The 16,659-nt window shown below is 47.8% G+C and overlaps 1 protein-coding gene across 1 annotated transcript in view; it reads left to right on the top strand.

Moving 5' to 3' along the window:
- The window catches only part of PAPPA (pappalysin 1), a 248,894-nt gene that overhangs the window by 204,547 nt on the left and 27,688 nt on the right, over positions 1 to 16,659 (top strand). The window contains exons 19-21 of the mRNA XM_061201000.1: positions 1,554 to 1,663; positions 11,016 to 11,087; positions 16,118 to 16,216. Coding sequence (XP_061056983.1) covers positions 1,554 to 1,663; positions 11,016 to 11,087; positions 16,118 to 16,216 — 281 coding nt within the window. The remainder of the gene's footprint in view (positions 1 to 1,553; positions 1,664 to 11,015; positions 11,088 to 16,117; positions 16,217 to 16,659) is intronic.

The raw sequence follows: 16,659 nt of genomic DNA, 5'->3' as shown, positions 1-16,659 counted from the left end.
TGGTCAGATTCTGACACATCAGTTCTTTGTCCATATGAATGAGCACCTTTTTGGAGTCCTGGGGACATCCCATGGGATGAGCTTGATTTTTAGGAGACTTCAGAATCAGTGAGGTCAGGACAGAGAATGTATGAGTCAAATTATAGTCTTCTTGCTAACCCACAGCTTGAAAGTCAACTGAGGAAGTCCCTGGACCAAGAGCTTCTGTGTACTAACCCCGTCCCTGTTGGTCATGGCGCCTTCACCGACTCATTGCCTGATTCATGTTTTCATCCCTTTATCCACTTAGTCATTTATTCATTCACTCATCCATCTAGGTACCCACTTCCTCCACCATGAGATACCTCATTCATCATTCACTCATTGTGCCAGTCATCCATTCATTCATTCACTCTTTCATTTCCTCAACCACCTATGCACCCGTTCACTCTTGTCCCTTTCACTCACTTCACAGATACTTACTGAGTGCCTACCATCTGCCATGCACAGTGCCAGGCTCTGGGCATAGAAGGGGGAGCACAGACAGTGCTGGCCTCATGGAGTTACAGCCGAGCAGGGAAGAGAGCTATTGGTACAACAGTCACCAAGCCGATGTGACAAATCTGTGATGGGTGCCAGTGAGAGGGTTTGGCCTGTCAGGAATGGAGGTTTTCTCTGAGCAAGCAGCACGTGGATTGAGGTCTGGAGGGTCATTAACTAGTCACACGCTAGTTGGAGAGGAGCGGGGATGGTCTTGAGGGCACAGAGGAGGGCGTGAATGCAAGCTGTGTGGGAGGGGAAGGTGTGGGGCTGAGACATTGATGCTGCCTTCACAGGCTCACCGTTCATTTGGTTGACGCCTGCTCAGCAGACCCTGTGTGTCAGGCACTGGGTTAGGCTCAGAGAGGAACCGACCCCATCCCTGCCCTCCCAGGGCATCCCTGTTACTGGGGAAGGGAGGGACAGGGGGTAAGACCAACCCTGGAGCGAGATTCCTCAGTGCCAAGCGCTGCTCTCACTCAGCTGCAGAAATCAGGGCAGGCTCCTTGGAGGATTTGAACTGGACTTTGAAGAACTGGCAGGATCTGACCGTGCAGAGGCAGATCGGGGGGACGATTCAGGAGACAGGATGAACAGGGGCAGAAGTACAGAGGCGAGGAAGTGGGGGACTCCGATGGGAAGCCAAGCGCCGTCCGGTTAGTGGGAGGGTGTGAAGACGGTTAGTGGGAGATAAGGTTGACCAGACCATGGGAGGCCATGGATGCTGAGCAAAGGGGTTTGGACTTTGTCCTGGATGTGGGGAACCTTCGAAAGGTTTCTGAGCAGAGGAGGAGCAAGTCCAAACTGGGCTGAGGGCTGCTGAGCCTGGTGGTGCATGCCAGCTGGGCTGGAGACAGGAGAACGGTCAGGGAGACCAGAGGGGGCGCTGCCGGGGCGTTCACTCCTGCCCGCTGCCCTTGAGGGTGGGCGTCCCCACTCACTGGGGACCAGGGAGCAGCACTCTGGGGGTGGGGCAGCCCCTGGCATCGGGGGACGGGGGCTGAGCCACCACCTCACTCTCGGCTTCCCCTCAGGGTCGGAGTGTGCCACCTCGTGCCTGGACCACAACAGCGAGTCCATCATCCTGCCAGTGAACGTGACCGTCCGTGACATCCCCCACTGGCTGAACCCCACGCGGGTGGAGGTGAGTGACTGGGGCCACCCACCTGCGGCCCAGGGAGGGAAATGGCCTTGTTGACCACTTATACGCTCTGGTCCTGCCTTAGTCCCTCTACATACGTGAAAGCATCTAACGGCCACACCTGCTCTGTGGAGTGGAGACTTGTTCACCATCATTTTTCCAGCCCTTAAGTGTTTAATACTTTCCCTCTGACAGGCCCTGTGCTAAGGATCTTTTATTTACTGTCCCACTGAATCCTGATGAGAGCCTAGAAGTAAGAGGACTAATGCGCCTAGTTTACAGATGAGGAAACTGAGGCCCCAAGAACACCTAGGTAGAAAGAGCAGAGTCAGGTCACAAACCCGTGTCTGCCTGACTGGAAAGTCCTCACTTGTCAGGATGGTGCTCTTGGCTTCTCTAATATGAGCTCTCGGATATTCCATAGCCTAGGCTTCTGGTATCTTTCTCATGTCTTGCTTATTTGGTGGAAAGCAATTAATATGTGATACGGGGAACTAGTAACACCAATTGTGTATGAAGCACCTACCGTGTTTGTGCACCCAGAGCTTAGCATACGAGGTCTGAACAAGGTTCACACCTCCACTGGTCTCTCAGGATGGTTATGTGGAGCGAGGGCCACTGTCTGCACCCTCCCCTTGCGGACACTGAGACCTCAGGAGCGGGCGATGGCCCAGGGTGAGGGCTCGACCCCAAGCCTGCATCCAAGGGCTCTGCTCTTCCCACAGTGCCAGGCTGCTGTGGCCCCGGCTGGAAGGCCATGTTCACACTGGGGCTGGCCGCTCCCACGTTCCTGGGTGTCACCCGATCAGTGGGGACCCCACTCTTGTCCTCTGGGGCAGCACGATCCCAGGCCTCATGTGCCAGCTCTGGGCACTGGCCCCTCACGCGGGAGGAAGTGAGAGAGGCAGGGCTGCAGGGCGGGTTCAGCCTTTCTGCCGGGACGCTGGAGGCCTTGCCGTCTGCCCGCCTGCTGCAGATCCCGATACCGGGTGCACTGTTTCCCCGATGAGCCGAGAGCACGGCTGTGAGGGCTTACTCCGCACCCTGCACCTGTGGACCTGGCGCTGGACCTGGCCAGCGCCCCCCTGCTCCCCCGTGCACCCTGGGGCTCTCCGCCCCGCCTTCCTCCTCCTCTCCCCCTACCGCTCTCTGCCCGTCTCCAACTTCATTCCTTCTCCTGCCTCTTTTTTCACGCTCTTTCTCTCTTCCTTCTCCCGATACCTCTGTGACCTTGCTCTGCCTCCCTCCTGCCCACGTTCTTTCCCTCCATCCCCACTGTTCTCTCTGCCTCTCTCTCGGCCTGACTCTCCCGGACCTCCACGAGCCCACCCTGCTTCCCTAACCTCATGCCCCTTCATCTGTTTCCTGCACGCAGCCTGCCTCTCCCCACTCCTGACCCAGAGTCCCCAGATAGATTCTCCCCAAGCACCCCATGTACTCTGATGGGCTGTACGCGCCCAGGTGCACGCACAGAGGCTGTATGTCAGAGTCTCAAGGAAGTTGGAGATCATCAGGTACACGCCCCTCATTGTACAGATGGAGAAACTGAGGACCAGAGAGGGAGGGGACTGGGCCAGGTCACCCCGGGAAGCAGAGCCAGGATCTTGACGAAGAGCTCCTTGCACTCCATCCCGCCCTCCCTCTACTCCGCCCTGACTTCCACCCAGCAAAGGCAGGGACCTACACTCTACACAGAGCACAGCAGACCTCGCTCACATCCCATGTGCCTGGGACCCACACTGGGTTCCCCGACCCGTCTCCCACTCAGGCCTTTCCTCGGTGCCCCCGGGTGAATTCCCACCCTTCCCTCTGTGAGCCCCGGGCACTAAAGAGTTCAGTTATAATTCACTGTGAAATAAATCCAAGGATTTGAAAGTCTGCAAAGCGCCCCCCTCGTCAGTCGCCCACCCGCTGCCTGCCTGCTCCAGCCCCCCACCCAGTTCCCTGGTCTGCCGGCCTTTATTGATGCCGGCCTACCCAGAGAGCCATAACGAGGTTCAGACCTCCACTGGTCTCCGGAGGCCTCATTATCCAGGAGGAAAAAATGTGCTAGAAAAAGGGAGGAGGGTGAAGGGCAGAGATTGATGATTTCCAGGAATCAGGCAGCAAAGCTGGCCTCTGCTGCACCCTTGCCCCTTCTGTGGTGAGAGCTACAGAAACAGAGCTGCTGGTGCAGGCACTGCCAGGCCAAAGCCGGCCCTGGATCGCTCCTCTGCTTTCTGAGGGTTCACCTCGGAGCGCCAGCACAAGGTAGATGGTCAGGGCCAAGGGTCCGCTCCAGCTACTGTCACATTTGTCCCCAGCGTAAGAGAGTGAGAGATGACAACTGACATTTAATGGATGCCTGCTGTGAATCGGGCATTGGATCAGACACCTTCCAGTCTTGATTTGCACACACACACACACACACACACACACACCCCTATGAGGTGGGAATTAGACTCCATTCTTCCAGTAGAGGAAATGGAATCTCAGAGATAGAAGCCACTTGCCTACGAGGAATTGAAGAGGGACCCAGGTCAGTCTGATGCTGCCGTTTACTCCTCCAGCTACCCGTGCAGCCTCTACAATAATAATAATAATGGCAAAATGTTTACGATCACTTACCAGCCGGTAAATAATTCACAACTGGCTCTCCACAAAAATACACCCTCTGGTTTGTAGCACTTGCCAGTTCCTGAGGCGTAAATATTCTCACCATAGCAGATTTCTGATTTTGCAAGTGGCTGTCACTCAACACAGGTCGCAAGAGATCAGCACTGTTGCCTCTCGTAAGCCCGCGCAAGCCCGCTGTGGCCCACCACTGGCACTTACTGCATGACAGGCTCTGTTTTAAGCACTTTACGTGTATTGGCACGTATGACGAGAACGAGGACCACCTAGATGAGTGGAATATCAACACTGAGGTCACGTGCAGGATTGGTGACCTTCGTGAAGGCGGGCCCGTGCTCACCTTATTTACCCTGGTGCACCCCTCAAGTGCCCAGCACACAGTAGATGCTCCCTAAATGTTTATGGTGGCTGAGCCAGGTGACCAAGGTTCAACACCTGCTTGCTGTATGCCAGAGTTGCCCCATCTGTGAAACAAGAGCTAGACTGAAATCAAGAGTCACAAACTCACACACCGATGGGAACCAGACAGGTGGGATAAATGGGTGAAGCAGGCCAAGCATGTGATTTTGTATTTTAAATACTGGGGCATAGTATTGGGCTGGCCAAAAACCTTGTTCGGGTTTTTCCGTAAGATGTTATGGAAGAACCGAAACGAAATTTTTGGCCAACCCATAGCAGTAACAGTAGCAGTAGCAGTAGTATTTACTATAAATACATCAGACAGACACAGAGGGACTCAAAGAAAATAAAACAACTGCCCATGTGCATACTGCCCAACTTAAGAAATGAGATATTACACATGCAGTTAAAGTTTTTCCTGTTGAGATTAAGCTCACATGCTAATCTTAAGCATTAGGCTTGATCAATTTTTATGTTTGTGTCCACTCGTGAAACCCAGATCAGGGTGGGGACCTTTCCAACTCCCCAGAGAGGCCTTCCCTTCTCCATGGCAGGCAGTACCCACACCACCAAGACATTGGTTTTGCTTATTTTTGAACTTCATGTTACTGGAATCTTAGAGTATATATCTGATGAAATTCTTTTTAGGCATATGTTTTACCTTCATAAAGAAAAACACTCTGTCCTTTCATTTCCTTTAAGTTCTCCCCCCTTTAAAGCCCCCTCCCACGTATGCAGTTTTGAAAGCAGTAGAGATACAGAGAAACCTTCCTCTAATCTAATAAGACAATGCAAACTCTCAATGATAGATGGAAACACCCCTCAGGTTCAATGCTGGAGAGACTGCAGGGAATGGTGGAGACTGTGGTCAACTGTGGAAAACACACGCTGGCTGCCAAAGGGGGAGCCTCTAGCTGAGTGTGACAGTGTGGAAATGTGGGTTCAGTGTGGCCAGATTTTCCTTTTTTTCTTGGGTACAAGAAATCTGGAGTTTTTAAAATATGAAGTCTCTCATGTTTTATATATTGGCAACTAATCTTGACTTTTGTTAAGCACTCTGTGTGCCAAACCAAACATTTCTGTGGGTTGTGTAGCCCGGAAGCTGTTGGCTTACAACCTCTGGATGAGACAGACTCTTCCAGGCTGGACATCCAGAATTTAGGGGGGCAGCTTCTCTTCCATCAGCTCCTAAGGAGCACCTCCAATCCGCCCTGCACTCCCCCTCCTCAGGGTGCCGAGATAGCTTCCCAATAGGAAGTGCCACTCACAACCTCAGAGGCTTATCGTGCCTCTCGGTAGCTGGGATCCTGGGTTTTTAAAGAGCTTCTGAAAAAAAAGGGATGAAAGGAGGAAAGAAAATAAGAGAAGAAGAAAGGGAAGGAGGGAGGAGGAGGAAGAGAGGGAATTAAGGAAAGGAAAGGGAAAGCACCGTTTATTGACTCTCTGTGACATGTAGGCACTGTTTGTGAGGCAGTTCCATATATACCCTTCATTGTGTCTTCACACTCCAAGGAGATAAGTATTGTCACCATTTTACAGATGAAGAAGCTGAGGTTCTGAGAGGTTGTCACTGCCCAGTTCACATAACTCATGTGATTGAATCAGGATTAGAACCCAGGGCTAATTCTCATGCATTCTGTTCTGCAAGGAAACTGCCTTACACGTTATAAATAATAAACATATGCAGTACATCAGACAAAGGATGTGAAATTCATTCCTTGAAGAGAAGGCATCAGTATGGAAAACCCTGCCGGGAGTCTAAAGGTCAGAGGTAGAATGGTTCTGATTGAATACGAGGTCCAGTCTGTCCACTGTACAGAAGGAGCTGTCCTGTGCCCTGGAGGGGAAGCCCGTAGATGGAGAGGTGTGTGCAGAGACCAGCGATTCCTCGTTCACTCCTGGACACACTCAGACATTCACTCATTTGCCCATTTGTTCATTAACTCATTCAATGAATATCGATTATGTACCTCCAAATGGTAGGTATTCTTCAAACAAGGGATACAGAGTGGAAAATGCCTAGGTTTTTAAAAAGCTTACCCAGAAGAAAGCCAGAAACTCCATAACAGATAACAAAAGCAAAAATAAATTACATAATTCACTCATAGAAGGTCCTATAAATCAAGGACAAATAAAGGGGAAAAGAGGACTCATCCCAGAAGACATCAGAAGGGGAGTCAGGTCTGGGCCTTAGGATGAGGGGGTTCTTTTAAGATACTTTCTCATGTCTTTGGCTCTGCCTGGGGCCAGACTTCTCTGGGCTTCAGCTTTTAAACACTCTGCCTCTACTACATTTGTCTCAAAGCCTCTCTACCTCTCTGAACCTTGGTCTTTCCATCGGTCAAAAGAGTAACCTTTTTTATGCTTACCAGTTCGGGGGCTGGAGGAATTTGAAGGAGAATATAGTTTTCAAACTATAGACCTGGAAATAAGACAGATGTGTGTTTAATTCCTGACTGTCATTACCTATGTGTATGATTTGGGGCAGGTTATTTAACTTCTCTGTGCCTCAGTTTCCTCTTGTGTAAACCAGAGTCAAAAACCGTATGTAAATACTGTATGATAATCACTTATATGTGGAACCAAAAAATAATACAGATGAATCTATATACAAAACAGAAACGGACTCACAGACATAGAAAACAAACTTATGGTTACTAACAGGGAGAGGGAGGGAGAGAGGGAGGGAGGGACACATAGGAGTATGGGATTAACAGATACAAACTACTATACATAAAATAGATAAGCGACAAGGATTTACTATATAGCACAAGGAGTTATATTCAGTATAATAACCTATAGTGGAATATAATCTGAAAAAAATAACTGAATCATTTTGTTGTACACCTGAAAAAAACGTACCTATCTCATAGTTACGGTAAAAATGAAATGAGATAAAAGCGCTGAGCCCAAGGCTTGGAGCATAATATACCCTTAATAGCGGGTTTTGTGTTGATGAGAAGGATAATGATGATGGGGTTGTTAGTGGTACTGTGACACTAAGGATGATGGTGGTGGTACTGGTGGTGGTGGTGATGACGATAGATGATGATGGTGATGGTGATAGTGTTACTGATGCCGATGCTGGTGGTGGTCGTGGTGGTGATGATGCTGGTCCTGGTGTTATAGATGACGATGCTGCTGGTGGTGCAGATGGTGGTGATGCTGATGGTCATTACAGCCAAGAAGACAAGACAGTCTATTCTTCCTATGCAGCAAGGCAGAAAAGAAAGCTGTCTTACAAAACCTGGTCTGAAAGGGCTCTGACTGGGCTAGAGGTCCCACTGGCATCAAGAGGAACAAGGCTGGCATTTGAGGGGCCCCACTGGGATATCCCAACCTATGGTGTAAACAGCCTAGTCTTTCCTTCAGCTCCTGCTGCGTGTCGCCTTTCCCAGTCCTCCTTGCAGACAGAGGGGCCCTGTAGTGAGACAGGTGGGGCGTGCAGCCCTGAGGAATAGTGGAAAATCCAAAAGACTTGGAAAGATAAATAGGCTCATGCAGATAGTATAAAAGTCCTTTTTCTGAACTCACGTCAGGTAAACCTCAACTGACAGAAACTTGTGCAGCCACACCAAGACACTCCTACGGATGGATTAAATTAGCTCTCAAATAAACAGGGGGGAGGGGTGGGCATCGAGTCCCTTGTGGATCCTAATTCTGCTGTTTTCTACTACTTGAACCATTACCTAAGTGCCCCTCCAACATCCCTGAATTTTGGCCAGGAACAGACGCTCAGACCCAGAGATGGAAGTCTGGTTAAAGCTTCTCAGAGGATGAAAGCAGGTGATGCCCTCTGCTTCTGGCCCCCATGGCTGGGAAGCAGAGGGGCAAGAAAGTAGCTGAGCTGGAAGGAAGGGACACTAGAGTTCTCACATTCCTTCACTTGGTCAATATGTATTTGTTTGCTGTGCTCCCTCCTGAACCTGGGGGGAGACAGATGTCTAAAACTAGGGCCTGCCCTCTTACCTGTAGGAGTTAGTCCTGGGTTGACCATTTCTACATCATTTATCTCAGTGCTTCATCACAACAAGCCTATGACATTTTCAGTACCCATTTCACAGATGGGAAAACCTAACCTCAGAGTGGAAATTTCAAGTCAGAATTGCAACCATGTCTGTCATGCCTCATTGCTCAGTCTTTCCCATACATCACCTTCTTGTGTTTTAGGAGAAGGCAGACAGTGTCAACAGAGGCAGTAGGGGCTAAAGAGTAGATTTCACATCGTGAGACTGGTTGGCAGATCTTCAAGTTAAGTTGTTTGTCCAAGATCTTTAATTAATTCAATCTACACTAAACTGGTCCTCTAAGCTAGAAGCTCTGCTAGGCATCGTAAATGCTCTTCTGATGCTCTAGAAGAGAGGAGGACAGGTAAAGAAAATAATTGTCCCTTGGTAAAATCATCTCTATCTTGAAATGGATCCATTCATTTATAACATAAATATTTGCTGGTCATCCTCCTTGTACCAGGCACCATTCTAGGCATGGAAAACCCAAGGGTGAACAAGAGATGCTGTGGGGCAGAGAAGAAAGGCACCCAACCCAGCCAGATCTTGGAGTCACAGGATTCCACGTTCACCAAGAAACCTAATTACAGTTTTGCTCCCATATAGGTCTGCCCTTGGGGAAAGAATGGGCTGGTCACATGGATTTTCCACATTCTAGCCCATGTGAATGTTCATTTCTTAATTAAAATTAATCAACTGGCATTCAGCCAGCAGAGAGAGCCCTGATCATAGAGACTTCCATGGCTGCTCCCTGACACAGTCACCTGTCATCGCAAATCTAAGCATTTGCCTCCAGGTTATTTTAATTTGCTTTTTTTTTTTTAAAGAAATCATTGTAATATCGCATGAAAAGTAAGGCATCTAGGGCAGAATAGAAAAAGGAGCTTCTAAGATTGTTATGTTAGCCCTAGTCCTAATGCTATTTTATCTTCCTAGTTTTATTTATCTTTCTGTTTTCACCCACTTAAAAAGAAATTATTGTGTTGGATTTTATGTTATGAGCTGCCGTAAATCCTTCCCAAAACAATTGCTTGGTTTCAAATCTTGGTTCCTTTACTTAACAGCTATGGAGCTTGGGGAATTTATTCTCCTTATGATACAAGATTAATGCCCACCCCACTGCATGGTGGTGAGCAATAAATAACATAATGAATAAAGTAATTAGCACCATGAATGCACTCAATACATTTTAGTATAATAGTAATAATAATAATTATTATTATTTCATCACGGGAGGCTATAAGTAAATACATATATGTATACCTGAAGCTCTGCCTGAGAGGGCTGGGAAAATCACCACAAAGGAAGGTAGTCTTTTTTTAATTCTAAATTTATATATTATGTATTTCTTTTTAATTTTTTATTGGGGTATAGTTGATTTACAATGTTGTGATAGTTTCAGGTGTACAGCAAAGTGAATCAGTTATACGTACACATGTATCCACACTTCTTTAGATTCTTTTCCCATATAGACCATTACAGAGTATTGAGGAAGGTAGTCTTGAACAGAAATGTAGAAGATAACTAAAGATTCTCCAGGTGACAAGATGAGGAAGGGCTTTCAGTGAAGGAGAGCGGCAGGAACAAAGTCACAGAGATATGAGTGTGGGCAGCCTCAGGAATTGTGAGCCTAGCCCGCATGGCCTGGTGGCAGGTGGATGCAGAAAGGGTTCTCTGCATCTCCAGGGTTCCGAACCAAAGGTTAGTTCATGCATCCTCCAGGCCACTGCTCTCAAACTGTAATGTGCATCAGCATCATCTGGGAGGCTTGTTTATACAATGCAGAGTCCCAGGCCCTGGCCTCAGAGATTCGGACTGTTTAGACCCAAGGCGGCGCTGAAGAATCTGCCTTTTCTGTGTGCTCCCATGTGATCGTGATTAGAGTGGTCCTCAGCGCCTACTTTGGGAAGCCCTGTTCCACACCATTCTTCCATCTTCCTGCTGTAGCCACACACACGCACGTGCACGCACTCACGTGTGCACACACACACACACACTCTACCCTTCCTCCTTCCTCCCACCTTATCCCCGACTCTGTCCATGGGGCAGACGTCAGCCAGGAATTTCCTGACGTGCCTTTCTGATCACGTCTCGGTCCCCCAATTCTCCTTCTCCTCAGCCCTCCTTCCTGCCAGGGAAATACAGAATCGTGACACCTGCGGTGAACACAAACATTATTTTAGTCTTATGGGTCCTGTTATTGCAGGTACCTGGGCAAATTCTCCGTGGAAATGCCAGGGTGAGGTCAGGACTTGGAAGATCCAAGAAGAGGGGTGGGTGGTTGAATGTGGTGCCAGCCCCAAACCCATCTGACCTCTTTCTGCCTCTCTCTGCAGAGAGTTGTCTGCACAGCTGGTCTGAAGTGGTATCCTCACCCTGCTCTGATTCACTGTGTCAAAGGCTGTGAGGTGAGTCCCTCAAAATGGTCCTACAACCATTACTGTTATTGTTATGTTAATCATGACTACCATTTATTGTACCTACTAAGTGCTATAAATATCCCTTTAACAGACTTCTTGGACAGGAGTCAGCAATCCCACTTTATAGGTCATGGAACTGATGCACAGAGATATCAACAAACACACTCAAACATACATTTAATGGCTAACAGAGTCGGGATCCCAAGCCAGGTGTTTGTGGCTCCGAAGCCTGTGTTCAACATCATATTGCATCTGTAAGGGAGTTTGGGAGGGAGGAGGCCATATTCATTTAGCAGCTATAATGTGCCCGGGATTTTACCAACATTGCCTCATTTAACTTTTACAGAACCACATGAGGCAGTTTTTGTTTTTTCATTTCTACTTTTCCTGCAACCATTAGTTGCAGATCATTTCCTCTGCCACGCGTCTTTGTCAGTCACGCGTTCTTCAACTCCAGAGGTAATTTGGACACCTTAGACTCAACCATGGAGCTGAAGGTGGAAGATCCCCTCTGACCCTTCAGTTCTCTCACTTGGCAGTGGAGCCATTCCCTGGAACTTGGCATTTTGGAGCTCTGTCCCTGGGTATCAGTGACAAGCTTGGGGAGGGGCAGGGCCAGGGCACTTGGTATGTCACCTGTGTTCTCAAGGGCGTGCTGCCGTCCATGGAACTCAGAGACCGTCTGTGCACCGCTATGCCCAATGTGAATCTTTTCAGCTGGCATGGAAAGGAGGTCCCAAATCACATCCAGGTGGATGTCCAAATCTCTGTGGTGCCCCCAGGCCCCCGTCAGGAAAATCCAGGTGAAAAGGACTAGATCGTGCTCTAGAAAACTTTGTATTTGATGAAATTCTTAAACTGTCACAACCAGACTGTTCTTCTAGATGATGGGGAAACTGACACCCAGCCAGCAGCCGGGTCTAACATTTGATAGAATGCCAACTGGCATGGCTCTTAATGCGATCTACCTTCCTCATTTGTTGTGTAGACTGGAAAAAGAGGGCCAGAGGGGGGATGGACTGGCCCAAGGTTGCACAGCATCCTAGACACAGAGCCAGAGCATGAACCCAAGTCTCCTGACTTCCAGGCCCATGATTTCTCTCCTCCACTAGGCCACCTTCTGCCCACGAACCGTCCCCTGACCTGTAAATGTCACAGGACAGTCCCTGGGTTACATTTCTTTCTGTGTATTGGCTAGGGAATCCCCAGTGGCATCTTCTCAGGGCACAGGACACTGTAGTCTTTAAAAACTCCCGTTCTCCCAAGATTCAGCAGGAGTGACAAAACCAAAGCCAAGGACCTGAGGCAGTTGCTTCCTTACATCTCTCTGGATCAGTCCAGGATTTCAGAAAAAGGAAGCTTGGATTACCTGGGCACTCGTTCTGCTGAGTCGGCGGTCTGGGCAACCAGTGTGACAGCGGAATTCAATCCCTTCTTTGACTCAGCACTGAGGCCTGAGAGACCCACACCTGTCAGGCTCTGAGCTCTGCCAGTGATGCTTATCGCCTTTGCCCTTGCAGGTGCCCCCTCGTCTCCTTTCCTGCTTAACTTAGAGCTAATAGCTTGTCTCTTATCTGGGGCTGAAAAGTATGCTTAGAAGAGATACAACTGCTGGGTCCAGGGAGGAGCCATCAACCTGGAATGTCTGCAGTAGCCAAGATTGATAAAGGGTCTTGGGGCCCTTTAGGCCCCTGTTCTCTGCCCCAAGCTGTGTCCAAAGTAGTCATTGACTTACTTGTTCATCAAAGATTCACTGGGTGCCTATTATGTGCCCAGCACTACCCTAGGTACTGAGAGTACAATGGTTTTAGTCAAGTGAAAACAGTACTGTGTTCTCCCTGACTCATCTGGATATCTTCTTGCCCTTCATCCATCCATCCATCCATCCATCCATCCATCCATCCATCCATCCACCCATCTACCCATCATTTTACTAGGTAAACATTTAAGGAAGATATATTTAATAAAGTTTTGCTCAAATTGCCAGCATTTTGCTAAGAAATCTAAGACATAAAAATGGATGATGTACATTCCCTGTCCGTAAGGAACTTACAGGATGGTAAAAGAGATAACGGTTAAAAAAGAATTCTAAACTGATATACCGAGAGCTATAACCAAAGCAGGTACAAGAAGCTGCAGAAGCACATGGCATCTCGGGGGTTGCAGGGAAGACATTTTGGAGGGGTGATGTTTGAACTAGATCTTGAAGGATGAATTGTTTTCCAAAACACACTATTAGTAGAAGCAGCAGCATAAGAAATAGCAGAGACGGGCGCAATCTCTAGGTTGTAGAGCTTTTCACACGTTATTCTCTCCCCCTAGAAAGTCTCCCTTCTCCACCCCCACCTAATTAACTCCTACTCATCTTACGATGTCAGCTGAAACGTCATTTCCTCAGGGACTTCTTCATGGAGCTCTCTGATTAGGTCAGATCCTCCTACTTTTAACTGTAACAGCATCACATACCTTTCCTCTGTAACTCTTATCAGAGTTGACATTGGCCAATAGGATAAGTGATTATTTGAATAAAGTCTGCCTCCTTACTAGAACGTAAGGTCTTAGAGGAGCAGGAGCTCTGTCTATATTGACTCACTATTACATCCTTTTATTTTTTTTTTTTTTTTTTTTTTTTAGCACAATGTGTAACACATAGTAGGCATTCAGTAGATAGGGTTAAATAGAAGATGGATGGGTGGGTGGGTGGATGGATAGATGGGAGGATGGATGCGTGGATGTGGCAGCAGGAAAGGGTACATAGAAGAAAGTAGCTAGTAATGAGACTGGAGATATTTTTCAGTGACCAAATAAAAAAAGAATCTTTTTTATTTTATTTTTCTTGTTCCTCTTCTTCTCCAGCTACTCCTTTACCAAGCCAGTTCCTTTTATTTTTAAAAAAAGGACATTTGGTTTCCTTTATTAGTCTTTATATATAATGTGAGAAAGAACGTAGGGAACAGAGCCCACAGACAAATCTTCTAAGGCCCAGAAAGAGCAAAGGGTTTATCCTTTAGTTGTTTGTGCCTCTCTGCTTTAATACGAATGTGGTAGTGTATTCATTATGGCAGTCACACGGCAGAGTCACACCTGTGCTCACAGCCATGTACGTGTGTACCCACAGTTGAGTACAGCTCTCTCTCTGTTCTTGGCTCTGTCTTGCTAAAATCTTTTTTAGACCCTAATAGGGCAGTGATGAAATGGAATCAAGCATCATGAGTTGGGGGCACAAAGACTCTGTGAATTTGGAGCATAGATGCAAGAGACAGGGATGCCACATAGGATGGACTCCTTGTGAACTTGGCTCTCCCCAAAAAAAACCCACAAAAGGGTGTTTCATGGGAGCCCACAAAAAGTCGACGAGTCACTGAGCATTAGAGACCCCCAACCCGAACTTTAATTAAAGGGGCTTCACTTTCATCTGCTTTTTATATTAAAGGGTTACACATTACCTTTGATGAGGGTAGGGGTATGTTCATTGCTTTGAGAAATCAGTGGTCTAATTCTGCCTCTTTATTTCACCACTGTGAGTCCTGAGACCCAGAGAAGATAAGCCACTTAGTCAAAATTACCAAGTAACCAACCAGTGGCTGAGGTTTGGAAGACTAGAACCCAGGTTTTCTAAAGCCCTGCCAACTGCCTTTCCACTATACCAGTACGATTACGATCTGTCCCTAAAACATCTTTAAGAGCCAAGTTGTGCCCAGCATTAAACTCCCAGGCGGTTGGGAGACAGAGACGAACCGGATATTGGCCTTGTCTTTGAGGAGCTCACAGTCTTGCACCAACTACAGGTTCATAAACCGTAGAAGACAGCGTGCTAAGTGTCCAGGTGGGAAATGCAACTGCTGGAGGGTTGCAGAGACCCCTGACTTTCCCCTAAGATGACTCTGGGTTCAGATCAGTAATAATTTAACTCCATCATCTTTTCCTCATCTTTCAAGCATCACAGAGTTGGAGGAACACAGGGAAGAAAAGAAAGAAATCAACATATGCTAGGTATAGCCTAGAAAGGTAAAGAAAAATGAGAAACCAACTTAGATTGAAATCCCTACTCTGCCTCTGCCAGTTGCTCTTGGCCAAGTCCCTTTCTTGCTCTGAGCCTCAGGGTCTTCATGTGTGAAGTGGGAAGAGCAATGCCTACCTTACGTGTTTTATTTGAGAACAAAAGAAGAAAGCAAACATGGAAAGTGTGTGACATCGAGTATATCTGTACTCCTGTGTTAGAGAAGAAAGCACCCATAATCATACACCAACCGTTACGCCAAGTTCCTATGGATTCTTACGTTCAGTCTTTACAATTCTTGTGTAGTTTACATTCAGCTTCCTAATATATTTGCGTATATATTTATTGTAAATTATGTTTGTAGTTACCTACTACCAGGAAAAGTAGGGGGAAAGGGGCTCAAATTTTCTTACCATTTCTTCAGGTGAAATGAGCCCCCTGCTTCAGGAGGACATAGTGGTCTATCCTGCTGCCTTTGCATACCCAGCATATAAGAGTATGTCTCCTAGCATAACCATAGTTTAGTTGGGAAAAACTTGGCTAGATAAGAGTCTTTAAAAATGGTAGAAGTGGGCTTCCCTGGTGGCAAAGTGGTTAGGAATCCACCTGCCAATGCAGGGGACACGGGTTCAAGCCCTGGTCCGGGAAGATCCCACATGCCGCGGAGCAACTAAGCCCGTGCGCCACAACTACTGAGCCTGCGCTCTAGAGCCCACGAGCCACAACTACCAAAGTCCGTGCTCCTAGAGCCCGTGCTCTGCAACAAGAGAAGCCACTGCAATGAGAAGCCCGCATGCAGCAACGAAGACCCAACAGAGCCAAAAATAAATTAAAAAAAAAAAAAATGTTAGGACTGGTAATTTGTCCAAAAGGGTATAGGGATTTGAAGCCAGGTAGGCTGACTGTGGAGGTTTGTGAGAAGATGAGATACAGCTGAATATCTACAGAGGCCAGCCCCCGTTTACTCCAGGATGCTAACCAGGCCTCCTTTCCTTCCTGCCTCTCTCCTCACATACAGCCCTTCATGGGAGACAATTACTGTGATGCCATCAACAACCGAGCTTTCTGCAACTATGACGGTGGGGATTGCTGCGCTTCTACAGTGAAGACCAAAAAGGTAGGCCAGCGTGCCCCCCTCTGCAGCCACCTCTGCAGGCCTCTCCAGCTTACTGGGCCAGGATCACCCCTACGTGCTGGACAACCCATTGCCCTGGTTGTGTCAGCACTCACCTACAAGCTTTATTGTATTACGTTCCATTGTATTTTTCATTCTTTTAGTCAGTAGTTGAGCTAATATCATGTGCTAAGCCCTGAACTAGATGTGGAGGTTCATCGATGATCTTTGTAGATGTGGTCCCTTTTCCTCAAAGCTTAGAGTCAGCTATGGAAGCAGACAAACTAAAGTGCAATACTTTTTATAGGAAAGGACACAGTTCTCTGAGGGCCCAGGCAAAGGGTTGGAGAAAGCTCTGCAGAGGGATCTGTATCAATGCTGAAACTTGAGGGATGAGGAGAAGGGGCAGAGAGGTGGCCAGGAAAAGTGTCTGGGGCAGGAGACTG

This window comes from Eubalaena glacialis, chromosome 9, assembly GCF_028564815.1.
Source record: "Eubalaena glacialis isolate mEubGla1 chromosome 9, mEubGla1.1.hap2.+ XY, whole genome shotgun sequence".
In the NCBI taxonomy this organism is placed as follows: domain Eukaryota; kingdom Metazoa; phylum Chordata; class Mammalia; order Artiodactyla; family Balaenidae; genus Eubalaena; species Eubalaena glacialis.
This window is presented reverse-complemented; position numbering and strand designations above follow the sequence as displayed.